The 19,407-nt window shown below is 37.8% G+C and overlaps 1 protein-coding gene across 1 annotated transcript in view; it reads right to left on the minus strand.

Moving 5' to 3' along the window:
• LOC132156036 (mitogen-activated protein kinase kinase kinase 10-like) overlaps positions 1-19,197 on the minus strand; it is a 34,518-nt gene extending 15,321 nt beyond the window's left edge. Inside the window, exon 1 of the mRNA XM_059564855.1 lies at positions 17,147-19,197. Within this exon, the coding sequence (XP_059420838.1) occupies positions 17,147-18,017 (871 nt within the window). The 5' untranslated portion in view covers positions 18,018-19,197. The remainder of the gene's footprint in view (positions 1-17,146) is intronic.
• Positions 19,198-19,407: the final 210 nt, after the last annotated feature.

Raw genomic sequence — 19,407 nt, forward strand, 5'->3', positions numbered from 1 at the left:
TTTCCTTAATATATATCTCGACCTGCAGCTACTTTAAGCTAAGCCTGATGATGATTAAGTGCAGCATGGTGTCAGGGCACACACATCTGTCACGCTGCAACCCTTGTTTAACTGTTTGTCATTACAACAAGCAATTTGACCCTTGACCCTTCATGATCCGATTGTAGACTAGACCATTTGTCTCTTCAGCAATCCATGAGATCGACTTTACAAAGCAGTTTAGTCAAGAGTCAAGAGGGTGATAAAAATATTTGAACAGTCACCGATTTATAATTAACCAATAAAGAAATTATTGTGCTTATTGATTTTTTATTATAGTGTGTGTGTGTGTGTGTGTGTGTGTGTGTGTTTACTACAGAAATAAGCATTTTATAATATTTGGTAAATCACACAAGCTTGGCACAGTCCTAAACTTCGCCTGATTTGTCAGGCATACAGTCCAAGAAAGAGACAACTATCTCTGAAACACGTTTTATCACAGACACAGTGCAGTCCTCTTTGTCTCCCTAAAGCTCACTGAAATGGTCTGTGTTCCCTATTAATCGCTGAATCGCACTCTCTTTCATATCTTCTAATCTGAAGGCATGAATTCTCCCCTCAGTGCCATATATAGTGCACACTAAGTAGGGAGCATAAAGGGTGAAATGAAACGGTCCCCTGAAGGCAGGAACAGCTGGTACTGTGACTGAAATCAGGAATCTCCTATCCCCCAATCCTACCTGCTGCTTCAGCCCAGGTACACTACATTACACTGCTGAGAGAGAGATTTTTTACAGTCCCACATGCTGACATAGCAGTTTGAATCCTTCGTTTTGTATTTCTCATGGTGTTCCTATTTTCAGGCATGCATCTATAGAAAAATGGGGTAGGCAATGTATCAGATATTTGCAATGATTTTGCTGGTGATATAAAACACAGCAACATTGTGAATATTACAGTCCGGCATTATTGTGCTCTTTTATTTGGCCATTAATTTTCCTGAAGGCTAATTTTTAGATCTTTAATTAAAACATGCTGTGATTCATTTCTGTCAATCATTTCAGACCGTAAAAAATAAATAAATTCACAACTGATTTAAGGATTCATTTGCATCATCACTCAAAAATGTTCACCAAGGCATTTTTTATTTTTCCGTAAAACATATGCAAGTGCATTTTTATCATGTTGTTATATTGCTACATAAAAATGAAAATGAATAAATATTCTTCCTTTTGTTTATTATGTGAAAACTGTAGAAAATATTGATCATTAACTAGATTCAGTGTTTTACATTCAACTTGTACATTTCATCTGCCTACAATGGCTGTTTGGTTACAATGATAGTTTTTATGATAAAAATAAAAACATCATTCCACACCATTTAAGAGAAAATAAATAAGACATCAAGTATCATTAAAAGGAATAAAAATGTTGAGATATTTTTTTGCAATGTCACCCTACCCAAAACAGAAGGTCTAAATACTCAGCTTTCAAAATATATTACCTAAAAAAACATATGTACATATTCCTGGACTAGCATTCTTATAGTTGATTTTAGCATAGTAACCTGCAAAGCCATCAAAGCAGAATTTCACTGAAAAGGTTATTGACTAAGAATGCTGGTGGCAAGCATGACTGTGGACCAATCAGCAGAGTCATGACTAAGCTGGGCGGGGCTTGTTTTGACCAATCACTGAGTGTGGCCCCCTTCTCCTCTCTATCCTCAGCAGTCTCTGGGAGACTGCATTTCCTCTTTATCACTGTGCCCTGCAGACAATCCCTCTCATCCCCCTCTCTCTCTCCTTCTCTCCTTCTCTCTCTCTCTCTCTCTCTCACCCTGCCTACCTCCCTTCATTCCTGTATGAATCAGATTCCAGCTGTCGCCTGCCGAGGCATCCATTCTTACTCTCAACCATAGGGGGAAAGAGAAAGAGAGAGGGATGATGATGGGAATGGGCGAACAGAGAATAAAGGAAAGAGACAAGGACAAGAGCAATTGGGGCATATCATCAGTGTGTTTGTGTGTGTGTGTGTGTGTGTGTGTTTGTTTGCATAAGTATGTATTTGTATTCTTGTGGCTTTGTGTGCTTTATATGTGGGAGTGCTAAACATAGGGAGTGACGTGGATATTTCCGACAGCAAGCATCAGAAAAAGGCAACAGAAGAAAGAAAATAAGAGAGGGGGATATATATAAACATGAAAGAAGGACTAAAGAGGAGCTATATATAGAAGTCAGTTTGGGCTTGATGGTGTCTAATAAGACACTCATCATACTGATGGTCCCATTCATTTAACAAGTGCACTTTTGCAGTGGCTTCAGTGTATTGTATGTGGTTATTTTGTCTCTAACATACACTACAAGACTTAAGTCTGACATGAAAATCTCCTGAATTAAATCTTAAAATTAGAGATCGTAAATACATAATATAACCAGTGTATGCTGAATCGATAACTGATTCACAACAAATGACTCCAATGAGTTGTTATTTTTTGGGAATCAATTTTAAGTGAATCAAACAATTTGATATAAAAGTAAATTAAATGTTGGCTCATTTTCTTTTCTTTTTTTGTATTGTTTAATATGTAGTTAAAGTTTGTAGACTGTATGCCACTTCTATAAAGCTGTCATTAAAACATCTGTCTATGGCGCTTTGTTAATGGAGTTGTTAAAGAATCAGAATCGATCAGAGCAATTGCATTACTTCCCCATTCCCATCCCTAGCAAAGTGCTCACTAACACACCAGAAAGAAAAAAACCATCCATTTAAATGTGCGCAGGGTTTCTGTCTAGCATAGTGTGCTTGGTTTTACAAAGACCTCATGTCACCGATACCTTTGGTTGGCTGCAGAAGCAACACCAACGGCTCAGTGAGCTTTAATCAGTTCCAGCACAACACAATGTTGCCCTCCAGGAGAGATATTATTATGGCTTTGTACCCATACGATCTTCTGCAAGGTGACTTTCAGTCATTAGATGCTGCTGCTTTGTTGCCTGTGCTTTTAAAAAGTCCTTGAGGTTCTGCATTCTTGATTAGAGTCAAATTTCTGCCTCTATTCGAATGTCAATATTAGACTGGCTGTAATGTCTATAGATAACAGTGTAATTAGAACCTGTGCTAGACATGCATTGAATTTAGGGACATTTGGAATGCAAACCACCAACCAGGAACTGCATGAAAATTTGCCTGAATAGGGACAAGAGAACTGCAGTCGAACTCTACAACAGGGTCATTCCTTCCATTTCAATGTTTATTCCTCTCCAAACACTAGCATTCAACTTTATTATATTTTCACATATGAATAGTTTATTTCAAGTAACACATAAGGAGTTTGAATTGTTACTGACATTCTCTTCAGTTGATGTAGTGTTTAATGAGTTGTAGTGATAAGACACAAGTGGTGGTAACTGCACAGCCTCCCTCTCCCATAGGGTTAAATGTACCTGCAGATGCCAGCTTTTCCTGTGTCAGCTGTGCTGCTGTCAGGCTTCTTTGAGGTAAATGTCACCTGAGGCACATGCAAAGAGACACTCCATGACAAAAGGAGCACCTGACAGTCAGCAAAGCACCTGCCTGCCAGAGCTACACAACTTATCTGTATGTTGTCACACTTGCAAGGCACACTTGTTGTTTCTTGGCTGTTCTTAAATAATTAAAGCATTGTGTTGAAGTCAAACTGAACACACCATCTGACAGCTTTACATGTTAACAACTTTTCTTTTATATATATAACAACCATATTTACCTTAAAGGTTAAGTAGTTGCTGCACTACACATTAAACTAAATCACAAAAATAATGTCTGTTTTCAAACAGGTTTCCCAAACACTCCCCGACAGCCACGCCCAAAACAAACTCCATTTGTTCAGTCATTACTTTTTTTTTCTTCTTTTTTTTTGAAGGGATGTGGCCCCAATCTACCTAAATGTGTCTATCTTTGTGCAAATTATTCATGGTGCAGCTTCACCAACAGAAAAATTAGTATAAGGTTTTTTAGTGAATCTTTGCAAATCGTCTTTCCTAATAATGTGCTAATTAGCAAGTTTTCATGATTTTAACCAGACTATGTTACAGATTTTCATTAAGACCCTAAAGAATCATATCAACTTGTAGAAAATGGGCATCCGATATCCCCTTTAACATTCCACCTGGAAACCAGGGAAGAAGAAAGCCGTTGTTTTTACAACTGTGACAATGAGAGTTTATCAGGATCAACTATATTCTGGATTTTCCAAAGTATGGCAAATATGTCAAGTTCGGGGTATAGACTCTTTAAAATAAGTTCAAGAGTTTTAAACACCGTCTGTTGTTGTAGGGATATTTCCATGCCCCTATACATGACGCGGCACAAAGCAAGACATGATTGGTTGTTTACCTGTCAGTTATATGGCCTCTTGGGTGGTCCTTGGCCATTCAAAGCGGCCAAGGTTCCCAGACCTTCTGCCGTCAGTCTGAAGGTCTGGCTACGCAAGACTATTTGACAATAGTCAATGGAAACCAAATTCATTAACCAACTGAGGGCTGGATTCAAAATCACAACAAAAATCAAAGACTAAAATTACAGGCTGATCGAGCGAGGATCTCCTGACAGACCTTAATCAGGGCATTAGTGAGCTCCTGGACAGTCTGTGGTTCTACTTGGCTGATTTGGATGCTCCAATATAGAATGTCCCAGAGATTCAGGTTTGGGGAACATGAGGGCCAGTCAATGGCATTAATGTCTTCGTCATCCAGAAGCTGCCTATACACTCTGGCCACACAAGGCCAGACATTGTCGTTCACCAGGTGGAACCCAGGGCCCACTTCACCAGTATGAAGTTAGACAATAGCTGTGAGGATATCATCCCGGTACCTAACAGCAGTGAGGGTCCTGTTGGCTTGCATGTGGGGTTTTGTGCGACCCTCCAAGGAAATTCCTTCCCAGACCATCATATACTCCCACTGACCCCGAGACATGCATTTTAATGCATGTACACATAAAATAAAATAAATAAATACTAACTTATCTAATCAGCCAACTGATACTTATTTTTATAAAAAAACATTTACAGAAATAACTGCACTAATTACTTTCAAATGCGTTAATGTTTTTTCTCTTCTCATCTCTAATGCTTCTCTCTTGTGCATTATATCATGTACCTTTACATGGAGATATAGGCAGTTTTAAATATAGGCCCATTTAAAAATAAAATATACTAAATACAAAACAAAAATGTAACAAGGATTAATTTATAAGAAAAGTTGGAGTTTTTTTTATAATCTTCTTTTCAAACAAGCATCAATACAAAACGTATGAACGTATTTAATTTTTTTATTTTTATGGATGCAAAGGTATGCATGCCTAAATCAAACCACGAAACCTTGGGCCCTATGAAAGCAGTTTTATTTTTTCACAATTAACCCCCCCCCCCCCTCCAAACTCTGTTTGCCGTTTAAATTTTCTGGATTCCAGAAAGTGCAAACCTCTTTTTAAAAAATAACTGTACAATGCTACTTTTAAAGCATCCATCCAAAATTTGATAAATTCTCAGACTTTCTGTATTATACTGTAAAGTCCATTTTTACAGCCGGATTCCAAGATTCTGTCATTTGTTTCAAACATCCAACATAAAAGACCCACACAAAACGAGAAGAAAAAATAGAGCAGCACCATCTGCAATTTTCTGGGCTGATTCAGATTTAAAGTGTGACCCTGCCGTCACTCATTTTTGTTGGTTCTGATTTTTCCAATCTATATGTATACTGTATACAATACATATGTATATATGTATATTCCAATATCATCACATTTCTGAGAATTTTTATTATCATTGAGCTGGAAAAAGTAGACAAATGTGGCCTGATTTACCATTATTCACAGTATATTCTCTGAGAAAATAAACCTTTTTTACATCATTGGTCATTGGGATTGGTTAATGAAAACATTGCTGCTGTGTAATGATCTGTTTACAGGACACTCTAATAAAACCTGTTGTAGGAAGGCTCTGCCTTGCTCCCTTCTGCCTTGTTTTCAGTGCTCCAACAATAGACGAGCACCACTGATGGGCATTGTGCCAAAGATCTCTGACACTCGACCATGCCAGTGCATTCTGTGTACAGAGCTATAGTGGCTGCCTGTGTTGTCACATTTGCATGTATTGTTCAGTGTGCTTTGCAAGGGTATGTGAACTACAACACTACACATTGTGTCTTTCCCGCCATATCCTTGACATGCTCTATGATTTGTAATGTGACGGACATGGATGTGTAGTATACTGTTTGTGTTTACTGTGCCATAGTAACACCTGTAAACACTTCTGCAAGTGTAAATGTGTGTATATTAGCTGTGTGGGCATGTCTTGCTTTGATTATTGACTCGTAGCTGCTGCAGTCCATAGTAAATGTGTGTGTGTATGGTGCATTATAGTGTATGCTCAGTTTGGGTGTGGATAAGCACTTTGTGTGTTTTCTTTGCTTTGGATCACGTGAGCTCTGGGACAAACCTTGGACTCTAACTCTTTAAATAGAAAACAACGGAGAAATTATCATGCCTGTAAAAAAAAAGTGTCTAGTTATGTATTGAAGGATTAGTTCACTTGCCAATTGAAATTTCCTGATAATTTACTCACCTCCATCTCATCCAAGATGTTTACATCTTTCTTTCTTCATTCAGAAAGAAATTAAGGTTTTTGATGTAAACATTTCAGGATTATTCTCCTTATAGTGGACTTTAATGGCTACCAAATTGTCAAAATTACAGTTTCAGTGTATCTTTAAAAGGGCTCTACACGATACTAGACAAGGAATAAGGGTCTTATCTAGCGAAACGATCGGTCATAAAAAAAAAATAATAAAAAAAATTATATATATATTTATATATATATATATATATATATATATATATATATTATAGGGGCGTAACAGTACGCAAAAATCACGGTTCGGTATGTACCTCGGTTTTAAAGTCACGGTTCGGTTTATTTTAGGTACAGTAAGGGAAAGAAATGCAAACATTAAACTGCAGGTTGTTTATTACTATAAACTTTTTTTAACAATTTGTTTACACTTTTTTAAAATACTTTTTAATAAAATATATATAAAATAAAAAAAGAATAAGAAATAAAATACTAAAATACTAAAATATAATGAAAAATATAAATAAATAACTATGATTACAGTGCAGCATTACCAATCCCAGCTTGTAGGCCTGCTCATATTTAAAAAATATATATAACTTTTCCAAAGTGTAAAATGCAGCATCAACAGTTTCAGTTTTTAGACCTGCTCAGATTTCGTTATTGCGTTGGACCGATCGGAATTAAGAGCAAAGGTCTGTTTAAATGCCGGCGGGAGCTGCGTTTGAATTACAATCGTTTTTTTCCTAGTTGTAGTGATGTTCACACTCGTGTGATGCCTTTTGAACACCTTAGGCCGGTGACACACTGGCATATTGCACCTGTCAAACATAGTCTATTTTGTCGTCAATACTGTTGACGGTGTCCTTTATCGGTAGGCTTTATATTTATGCTCAACATGAAGTATAGATATTGTTGTCGTGAAGACAATATCCTGGTCTGTCGACGGTCTCCTTCTATGTCACATTACAGTAGCAGCAGCATGCCAGCGCCGCGTCAGGCACGATTCTGGTGTGTAAAGACACAGAAAAAGCGAAGCAGCCGTCACGCAACTGACACACAGCAGAAACGCACACTCAAGCCACGCAGCCAGTGTGTCACCGGCCTTAGAATCAGCTGCAGGGCGGGATTTGCGCTGAACGCGGAGACTTCCGCCACTTAATATGTTCGTTTGGAAACACGAAAATGTACCTATCATTGCGCACAAAATATTGCATTCTGAGACCTTGCGTTTTCTCCCAATAAGTTAATATGCAGCCTATTATGATAAAGCATGAATAAGAATCTGAAAAGAAAGAAGCTTCAAATAAATAATTTAAAGTGCGTGAATAAATCCAACCACCCTTATAGATTTATGTTGCACTTTCCATAATCCGTGACCGACAGAGGAGCATCTTGGCGGCAGGGATTTCAAACTTTACCAAGACTCAAACTGACACAGGCAGAGACTGGATTTTTTCGAACAGGTAGGGTACAAGTGATTTCAAAACATTTCAGCCAGTGCATATATATCGTGGATATATTATTTACCTGATATAAGATGCATTTGGTTTTGAGTCAAGCGCTTCATTGTAGTACTACGGTGATATATCTTATATGATATATCAAACTACAATGCAGAATATTAATAAGCATGACTGGACTGTCACACCCATACCATTATAATGAGAACACCATTATAATAAAATGCTATGAATTTTTAGAGTTTAGCTCCCGTGTTTCTGCACATTGTTACGTGAAGAACGTGTCCACAAAAGGAGTTTGCATTTAGAGCTCCGCAGACACGTTCATTTGCATTCGGGCTCTTTTTGCAAATAGCCTATAAGTCTTAATATTAACGTTATGTTGTATAAATAACAAGGCATATTCCTCATGAAAGTATGAGTTTAATCCCATTGATTAAAAAAATGCGTCACTCTACTGGTCATCTTCAGCGTGCACAGCTCAAAACACAAATGCAGAACATTAATAACTTCTGTCATATAGGCTAACTTTATAATGAGAGCACTATTGTAAAAATTGTGAATTGTTAGGGTTTCACTGACATTTAGTGTTAACTATCTTTTAATCAAAACATGAAAACATTATTTACCCCGTTTGTATCTGTGAGGCATTTGTTACACATTTTCCCTGTGTATTAACATCAGTAATTATGGCTGTCGAATGTCTGACTTAACTCAATGTATTTTGCCCCGCCCCCAAACATATGATTCGACTATTAGTCGAATATCAGCAAGATTCGAAATTCCAATTAGACTATGAAAATCCTTAGTTGGGGATACCCCTAATATATATATATATATATTTATATATATATATATATTAGTTTGCTCTGCGATGCGCATCCACGACTTCATGTAATACGCAATTACGTTGAAAAGGTCACGTTCGACATAGGCGGAAGTACCGACTCAGTCAGTGTTTATAAATGTGGAGAAGGAGGACTGTTCAAAAGGTGATGCATGTTTAATGACACACATTAATTTTTTTGTAAATGGCGTCTGACTTAGTCTTTGTACGTTCGACTTGTAAACACTGAGACGGACCTTTTCAATGTGATTATGTATTATGTGAAGTCATGGACGCGCATCGCAGAGCAGTGGAAGGTGAGCATTTCTGTTTATAAAGCATATACAAATTTGTCTTTTTTTATTTTATTTTTTTAAATGACCGATCATTTCGCTAGATAAGACCCTTATTCCTTGTCTAGTATCGTGCAGAGCCCTTTAAAGCTGCACTAAAACTGTAATTTTGACCTTCAACCGTTTGGTAGCCATTGAAGTCCACTATAAGGAGAATAATCCTGAAATGTTTTCATCAAAAACCTAAAATCTATTTTCGATTGAAGAAAGACAGATGTAAACCTCTTGGATGACATGGGGTTGAGTAAATTATGAGGAAATTTTAATTTAAAAAGTGACTTTTCAGTCACTTTATTCAGACTACTCTTTATTGTCTCTTTATTGATTTTTGTGGCAGATACTTTGTGTATTTACTATTTGGCTCACATTTTAACTGTGTCAAAGTTTAAGCTAAGAAAGACATTGACCTACACCAGTCTCACTCACACGTGCCTTGAAAAAATATGACCAATACATATGGTCTCTAAACACACTTGAACTGCAGATGCCTAAGTTCCCACAAAAATGGACTCTGACAACTCTGATCTGCCACAGCGTAACACAGTCAATGCTGGAGCTTCATTTTACTGGATATACCCTATATCAAAAATTAAATCAATGGGAAATGGTTTGAAGTTATGTATTAATTGAAAACATTTATAATTTCCCCCCAAAATAAACAATATTAATATATTTTCCAAACCATGCAAGGCACCCTTTAAAGATAAACTGTAGATTGCAGTGTTTAAATTTCGGCATGAAAAGGAAATTGCAATCGTTTTGGTTCTGTCCTACTGTAACGTATATCCAAATGAAATGGCTCCTTGAACTAGAAAACTAGGGTTTTGGTTGTGTCAATCATTTGTTGATTTGCAGATCTGAATGTAAACATGCATTTGACTGTTTAAAAAAAAAAAGTGGTGGGGTAAATGATTGGAGAAGCCTGGCTACCAAAGAGAAGTCTCAAACTTCACTGGCAGATTGAGTGGAGACATTTTGATTAAACTTTACAAGATCAAAAATTACAAAAAATAAAATTAAACATTCATGGGTGAATTGTTCACAATAAGATTAATAACGTATTTGAAAAATCGAGAGGGTGAACTTAGAAAAATCATAATTGTCGATTATTCCCTTGAAATTGTAATAGCGATTATTAATTACGTTTATCACAATTTACACTGAATAATGTTTATATCATTGTTTGATGCAACTGCATGCACTAAGTTGTACTGCACTTTTTGTGCTTTTCTATAGTATTAAGCCTCAAATATCAAATATACATCGGATTGGTTTCTTCTTTAAATTATTAAAAAAGTAGTTAATTAAAACTAAAACAATGGAAAACCCCTTAAGATAACACGTATAAAGAAATAAAATGCATCTTAAGCACGCAGAATAACATTAACGATTGCGTAATTGTGGCCTCCATATTGTAATCGCAATTAGAAATTCGAGTAATTGTGCAGCCCTTGGTGAACTTGCCATTTCATTAATTTAACCTATAACACCTTAGAGTGTAAGTTTGTCCCTAACTGATAAACCAGAAGCAGAACAAATGTCAGCAAATGGGACATATTTCACAATTAATGATGTAAATGCATGAGATAAATTCGATACCAATATGCACGCCTGCATAGAGCTGCGGTTGAGCGTAGAGTGCTGTGAGTGTGTGCAGAGCCACAGACGAGCAAATATATTAAGCACACTTTCCTAGAATCTCTCAAGTAAATCTGGGAAATTCAGTTGATTGCTGAGTTGCTTCACTGGACATTTCAATAAAATAAGAAAAATGATCACATACTTCCTAGTGAGGACACGGGAGAAATTGATGTCTACTACATGTCAACTAAATGCAATCAGAACAAGAATGTAAGTCAAATCTAATGCAAATAACAAAATAAAAGAAACTGTTATTGAATTATTTGAAAAATAAAGAGTAATTCTCTACATAAAATTGGGATTTTACTGATAATAATAATAATAATAATAATAATAATAATGTGATTTAAAATGCAATAAAAAAATCTGCAGTATTGCTGTGCTTGGGCTTCAAAATTTGATGATTACACATTAATATGACTTCAAAAATATACATTATTATTATTTTATTGGGATTATTATTATTATTATTATTAGAAAAAAATAATAATAAAAATGAATATTAATTATACTATTGTTAATAATAATATGAACAAAACAAGATTACTGTTGTAATATTTCACAGTATAATAAAAATTGAGTACTTAAGAAAAATATAATAATAGTAATTGTTTACAGTACAGCTGTAACTCTCTTAAATGATTCATTTTCAAACCTTAAACATTCAAGCTTTTATTTTGGCGGAAAACTGCAAGGAGCCCTTTAAAGCTTCTCTTTTGTTGACAAAAGCCTGATAACCCAAGGGCAGTAAAATAAGAGCTCTTAGCCAATACTCTGTAAAACAGAAAAAAATATTTTTTTTAAAGTAACACACTACCCTCAACTTATCAGTCCCGCTGTACTGTACTTAGAAATTATGGCTTAAATAAATACATGTAGCGATTCTCAAACTCATATCATTATTGGTTCATAATGATTAACACATAAAAGGCTAGACAAATGACTCATGTTCACTAACCAGAATGCAGACAATGCAATAAGTCCATAGCCCCACTTTTACCACCATCCCCGTCTGACTCATTCCAATCGGTGGGAAAGCAATGCATCCTATTACTTATTAATGGATCACCTAAAATTGTGGATGACATTTGTGCATTACATGAATGCAGAGTGTTGTCTTAAAAGGCAGGAAATGGCTTTGTGAAACTGTCAGGCATCTTTTGAAAAGTTTTATACATAGTCTGTGTAAAAGAGGTAGTAAAAACAAAAGCACTGTTAAAATGCCAATATAACATACATTTCAGCCACAGTTAGATAAGTGAATAGTTTGTGATTTAATGTCATGTGCAAGTGCATATATCCATTTGACAGATGTTCCAAAGTGACTTAAAAGGCATTTAATGTGTATTTTTATGAGTGTTCTCTAACACTGCCATTGTTAGTACCATAGTCTACAAATTAAGCTATTTAAAATAAAGACATAACTACAGAAATTCATCTGTCATTTGTGACAAATTAGTCACTTTACCCTGTACCCTGCTGACCCCGGTGCTTATAACCCACCACTGCCCTTTTCTCCCCCTGCGTGAGTTCAGACCCTGGGGCTTTTCCAGGACATACACACACGTAGCCATACATATATACACATCCCTTATTATTTTCCCCTGTCCCCTGTATCCATCTGAACTCCTGTGGTCCAGATGCTTATTTTCTTGTATCCACGTTCCCCCAGTCAGGCGACTGACTCCTGTCATAGTCAAGCCATCTCTGTTTTGGGTACACGATAAAGGGGTACTTGTTGTGTTCCCAGCCTCTCTCTTGCTCTATCTCTCCATAATTCATTTTCTCTACACCTGCTGATAAAACACTATTTGATAAATCTAATTTGACACCTTTACAGGCAGTTCTCATGGCAAGAGAGCATGGACATCATGCAGTCAATAACTGAACTGTACTCACTAAAACCATTTTTAAAGAACAGCAATATCAGGTAATTAGGGGTGCTTTCACACTTGGTTTGCTTGCCATGTCCGAACCCAAGTTCGATTGCTCCCCCCTCCCCCTGCTCCCGCTGGACTGCGTTCATATTATATTATTTGGGTTCGAACCGCAGTTTGTTTGCATCATCAAGCCAGCAGTTGTTCACCCTGTTGCTTAGTAATGGCAGCGCAGGAGAAGGTGGCAAATGTGCATAACATTACTCTCTGCCCTTTTATATATTTACGTTTTTGAACCGTTCTTTTTGTCCACAAAGCTTCGGTACATAACGGCACTTGCGTCTGTCTTAGGAATGTACTGCAAATGATCTGAAGAACACTGAAGGCGAACAGAAATGAGATATACAGCTCTCCGTATCTCTTCGTCAGTCACGCTTGTCAGTCACACATGAACCGTACTCCAGAGCACCCTTTTTAAGTGAACTCGGGTATGGTTCGCGGGTGCGCACCTGAGTTCGGAAGACAGCGTTCACATCATCCAAATGAAATGAACTCTGACGTCAATCAAACCTAGGAGCGCGCCAAAAGTGCTAGTGTGAAAGCACCCTAGAAGTCCAAAACAATCACAACCCTAGTAGGTGTGCATATTACATAAAACGGTTTGTTAAGATGTGTTGAGGCCTTAAAAATGCTGGACTGCACTTTTATGTCCACTATTGAGTAATTAAACATGTCCTGTAATTGAAATTCAGTTTCAGTTGTCACAACATGCATGGTAAACTAGTAACTAGGGCTGAAACGATTCCTCGAGAAACTCGATTACAAAAAATGATAGATTCCTCTGCCTCGAAGCCTCTTTTAATTTATTTTAAATTTCATGTCAGGTTCTTTCGCAATGATTTTTTCAATGTGACACAATGCATTTATGTCACCCGCAAAACAGAAGGAGACACAAGCGCTGCATCCGAAATCGCATACTGCAAGGAGTCAGCAGTGTTTTGATTTGAGGGCGCAGGCAAACGTAAAGAGAACGTCGTGGCGTGTGTCTATTGCAAGATAGAGCTGGCATACCACAACCAGTCATAAAAACGGAATTTACAGTTTAACGCGGAATGGCATGGAATTTGCCAAATTTTGAATGAATTAATCAAAAATAGGTCATTGCACTTACATCAAATCATGATATGGACTAATATCTGTAAATATTAAGCCGGAACAGTCTATTTAAATATGAATCCTGCATGTTCTGCATGTCTCTGTTAATGAATGGCGCAGAAGCGCTCCTTCGTTTAAACACACACTGAAGCGCGCGAGACGCTCGCGGTGATTTCTGCATCTGCTGTCTCACTAAATAAGGACGTGAACACATGAACAACATCTCCAGAACTGCTCTGACAGTCACTTCATGAGCATTTGACTGTTTGATTTGAGTAAAACTAGCGTCACATCACATACACAAAAATGTAAAGGTACGTCAACCCGTCAAAATAAAAGTCCTGTTTAGTTTAAAGACAAGTATTTGCCAGATATGTATTACTATTGTTCAGAAGAATGTACATAGCCTACTACTAAAAAAAAATCAAACATTATTTTTTTAAGGTTTAATCACACAACATTTCTTCCATGTTTTATTTTTAATAGGAAATCCCCTTTGTTTACCAAAAAGTTAAGTTTGCTTAATTTTCAATAATTAAAAGATAAATTTAATTAATGTTTTATGTGTTTTATGTTTAATGTGCATCTCAGAAAATGCTTTATTTAAAACCCCAACTGAATGGCACTTAAATGCACTTAATTCATCTGTCAACTTTATTGTCATTGTTCACATTGTTTATTTTTGATGTATGCATTGCATTCTATGCATTTAAAAAATAAAAATATTTTTTTTCTAAAAAAGGAAACTTAGTTGTTCATTTTAAGAGACCCAGGAGTCTTATTTTCTCTTGCATAATTAATATTGCACTTTACTTAAGCAAAAACACATTTTATCCGATAGGTAGAATACTCGATTACTAAAATATTCGATAGCTACAGCCCTACTAGTAACCTTAACTAGCTACTAGTAACCTAACTAGTAGTTAATCTATATGAGCTTTTTTAATGCCTAATAATGATATAGACTTTGTCATAGACTGATATAATGCCCAAATAGCTTATATATTACAATTATTTGAACAAAGATATAGTAAAACTATTAATATTGTTGAATATGATAACTATTTAAAATAACTGTTTTCATTATATTTCAACAATTTGAATATATTTTCAAATGGAATTTATTCCTGTGATTTTTCAGCAGCCATTATTCCAGTCTTCGGTGTCATATGATCTTGATGATCATGTGACACTGTTCAAATAGCTCGATTAATAGGAAGTTCAAAAGAACAGCATTTATATTAAATAGGTTTTTTTTTTCTGTAACAATGTAGAAATCTTCACTGACACTTTTGATCAATTAAATGCATCCTTGCTGAATAAATGTAATAATTTATTCAGAATAATACAATATTACGTGAAAAAACCCCCCAGCTATTTACTGATGTAGATAATCTCAGTATTGTCAAATATCTTCTGATTAATGTGTCTGACTCATATCGGTCTGTCACAGCCTTTACGATTAGTATGTATTTAGTTTATAAACCTAATATTGAAGTTGAGTGTAGAGCAATAAATTGGCTTCATTATGTTGAAAACAAGTACTGGACATGTGCCACAACAATTTGATAGCACCAGACAGGAGTGCGTTAGCCATTAGCCATCAGCCATTATTGTGTTCCAGTAAAGACCTGCCTGAGGAGTGTGTCAGGGGAAGGTGATCAGAGGTTTAGCGTTACTTTCAGCTGCGTCACCCTGCCAGTTGATCCCCATTTCTCTTTTGTTTTTGCCAGCGTGTGGGCCATTTTTGATAACGGTAACTTAAGTCCAGTGTGAGCTCAGTTAACAACATGGACTGACCATCGACTTCAGCCTATCAACTCACACACACAGAGTGACATCACTTTAAAGGAGGTCACAGTAATCAGATTATCCTAGTTATTCAGATTTATATCATTTAGCCCCCCAGGCAACATGAGGGAGAGGCAGCTATTACAGTAATTTTGGTATGGTAATGTAAAAGTGCTTGTCCCTGACTCCTTGTGTCATTCTTTTTAATATGATACATTTTCAAATACCCATTGATTTACGTCAATTCCAAGGGGCTACTTTATTTCGACGGCTAAAATATAAAGACCAGAGATACATTTTCTGACAAATCCTGACGCTAGTAAAGGAATGCAATTATTGGTGCACTTAAAGGGTTACTATGCCATGCACACAATCCCACTGTATTGTGTTGTTGAGCGGGGACTGTACTGTGGGGGAGGGGGATGTCTAGGTGCAATAGAGGGGAGCTGGGAAGAGGCTGGAGGGCTTGGAATCCGCCTCTGTTGCCACGGCAGTTGTGCCAATCTCCAAGTACGCCTACAGTTTGAAGAGGATACCTGAGCTCAGAGCCCCTGGATAATGAGAAGCAGTGAAACTCTAAACTCTGACAGCTAATGTTTTCACCCCTCCTGTGTCTACAGGCAGAAGATAAACATGCATCCCATCTCTGGGAGAGGGAGCAGCACTGGGATGACTGTTTTCATGGATTTGACAAGGACGGGGATTAGCAGACTTTGCTAAATCTTTTCTTAAGTGTCTGTCAAGATCTGCTACTGCGAAAAAATGCAAATGCAAAACCCCTAGTGTCTAGTGTGCAGTGTTCCTTTTCCCAAGTGCATCCATACTCATCCATTCAGCTACTCTCTTCTTTCTGCCCACAACTCCAACTGTGCTTAGCAGCAAATGGCACAAATGACCAAAAATAGCCTAGCGCTTTCCAGAGCAGAGCAGCTTTACTTAAGAAGAGGAAGCAATGCTATGAGCAAAAAACAATGTGTCCAAGTCCACACACAACATCTATTCATTTTATTCTATCCCTACAGTCGCCCCACCTGTGCCTAACCCATAATTCCCATTGCAAATTTGTGGATGCAAAATTATATATTTGATGCACTGCATTTCTGATGGGACTGTATCAGACATGCCAGAAGTGTCCCCCAAAGGCATGTAACCTTAATCAATATGTTGATACGTATGAACAGGTGTTGGTGTTGAGTGCAACACTCTGAGAAAAAAATTAACATATGTTGTACCTTTAGGGGTACATCAGCTTGTTATTAGGGCTGTACCCTCAAAGGTTCATATCAGTACCTTAAGGGTAGATAATTACTACTCAAAGGTATTAATATCAACCTTTCAGGCACACATAATGTGCAAAGTTGTCCCTTTAAGGGTACTGACCCAGTGACAAGTTGCTGTACCCATAAAGGTACAATTTCTGCTGTGAACAATAAAGAAACGTGACTCACTGTTGTTGGATTTGAGGTCTCGATGGATGATTGGCACAAAGGTCTGGTTGTGCAAGTAGTCCATTCCCATTGCAACCTGCACGGCCCAATTCACCAGTACCCGAGGAGGCACCTTCTTCCCAGCAAGTGCCCGGTTAAGTGCCCCACCACGGGCATATTCCATAACCAGGCAAAGATTTGGTTCTCGCAGGCAAACACCTCGAAGAGAGATGATGTTACGGTGTCGGAGCATCCAGAAGAGTCTGGCCTCCTGCCTCACATTCTCTGCCGTAGCACTGATGTCCTCGTCTAGGTCCTGACGAGCTGCTTTAACAGCTACTTCCTCACCTTGCCACACACCCTTGTACACCTTTCCAAAGCCTCCAGCACCAATCACCTCCTCCAAGCACAGCTCTGAGAAATCAATCTCCAGTGGTGACTCCCCACCGACCAGACCTTCCGGAGGCAATGCTGGATAGCTCGTATCCCGTCTGGTCACATAATTACTAGGGAATATGCCCACCTTGTCCAGGATCTTGCCAGTCCACCAACCCTCATCTCCAGACACTTTAGAGTCCTTGGAGAGCACCTCCAGTAGGTCGCCACGTCGCAAGGTCAGCTCCTCATCTGCTGTGGCCTCATAATCAAAGACAGCCATCCAGTACACGTTACTGCCTTCATGATGATGAGAAAGATGGGATTCTGGGGAGCCCACTGAGGAGGAAAATGTACAGGAGTTCTGGCTGCTGCTGTTCTGTGTCAGGCAGGGTACTGAGTTTGCATTTGATGGGAGGGCAGGGGGAACTGGGGGTCCACAGGAACCGCCGCTGCTGGTGCAAGGTAGCGGGGCAGCACTGCCTCCAGCTCCACTCTGTCTCATATATGGGTCCATCACTGAGTGTTCAGATCAGCGATGTGGTCTAAAAAGCTGGAGGAGGCCCTCTGTCAACTTGCGCACATTATCCACGCAGAACCCATCTACTGAGCAAAGGCATTCTTGATGAGGAAAGAAATCAATAAATAAAGCTTCTGCTGGGCTGCCCCTGCTCTGTCCTCAACGATCGCTTGGATTGTCCACAGCACACTTTGTGGTTGTCTTAACATTTATAGAGCCATTTCAGTCAGTCAATGTGAGATTACAGCTCTAATATGACTAAGAAAATGACACTGAAAAGGGTTTTGGAGTGTGAACCAAGTTTTTCCTAGAGAAACCAAAGTCCTGGAGATTAGGTGAGAATATCCAGATCATCAAGCCTTGAGAATCTTATCTTTTTGGTTGCTTGATGCAGCTTGGGCTTTTCCATCAGAAAAATCACTGAAGGCCTTGGAGACTGCTTGCTTGATTTGTCTTTTTAACAACAGAATCCACAAGTAAACAAATCTTACTGAAGATAAAACAGTATCTAAAGGGGTCTTCTAATAATTTGCTTTACATCACATGTCATTTTCTAGTTGGGGTTAAATTCTTCCTAAATAGCTTGCACTGGAATGTTAACCTCTATTCCATCCAAGTCTGATCCATGTAAAACTCTCATATTTGTAAACGTACATGATCGATGTTACTCTTTTTTTTTTTTTTTTTTTTTTGCAATTTGGTTTTTAATGAATATTCATACACTTAAAGACATGCATGCGCAGGCTTAAGGCATCCTCAGACATTCAGCTCTGATAGGCTCACAGAGATGGCACCAGCTCGCGATCTCAAAACCTCCACAATTATTTGCACATTCGCAATAGTCACGGAGTTTCTCTTGTGTTGTATAAACCCGGCACATCACGAATGCTATAAGACAGTTAAAGCAAAGCGCGCGTCCATTTTAAGACGAGAATCAAAACACAGAGCTGGCAGAGCCGTGGTTGTCCATAGCATTAATCGACATATAATGTACGCCACATATTTATCGCTTTGCATATCAAGAAAGGCATTTATTTGACGTATTAATATTTCATCGACAAACGTTACCACATCTACCTAAACGTCTACTGTTTGCAATTTAATCCACGTCACAAGCCAAATCGACTGTCGGTTCGTGTTATTTCTATGAACCGCATGTGCAAGTGCTTTCTTCGATCATTTTAACAATAGACATTTTATTGTCACAAAGAGCAGTTAATTCATAAAGATGGAGTGAGTTGCGTATATAAATTGAAACGTATGACAAGCGCAACTTCGGCTTGGTTTTATGAAACAGCGATACTGAGATCGTTTCTATGAAGACCGAGAGTGATGCGAATAGCTTGCATAAAGATGACTTTTATCCAGGTCGCAGCGATTAGGTGAC

This window comes from Carassius carassius, chromosome 13 (assembly GCF_963082965.1).
Source record: "Carassius carassius chromosome 13, fCarCar2.1, whole genome shotgun sequence".
NCBI classification, from domain to species: domain Eukaryota; kingdom Metazoa; phylum Chordata; class Actinopteri; order Cypriniformes; family Cyprinidae; genus Carassius; species Carassius carassius.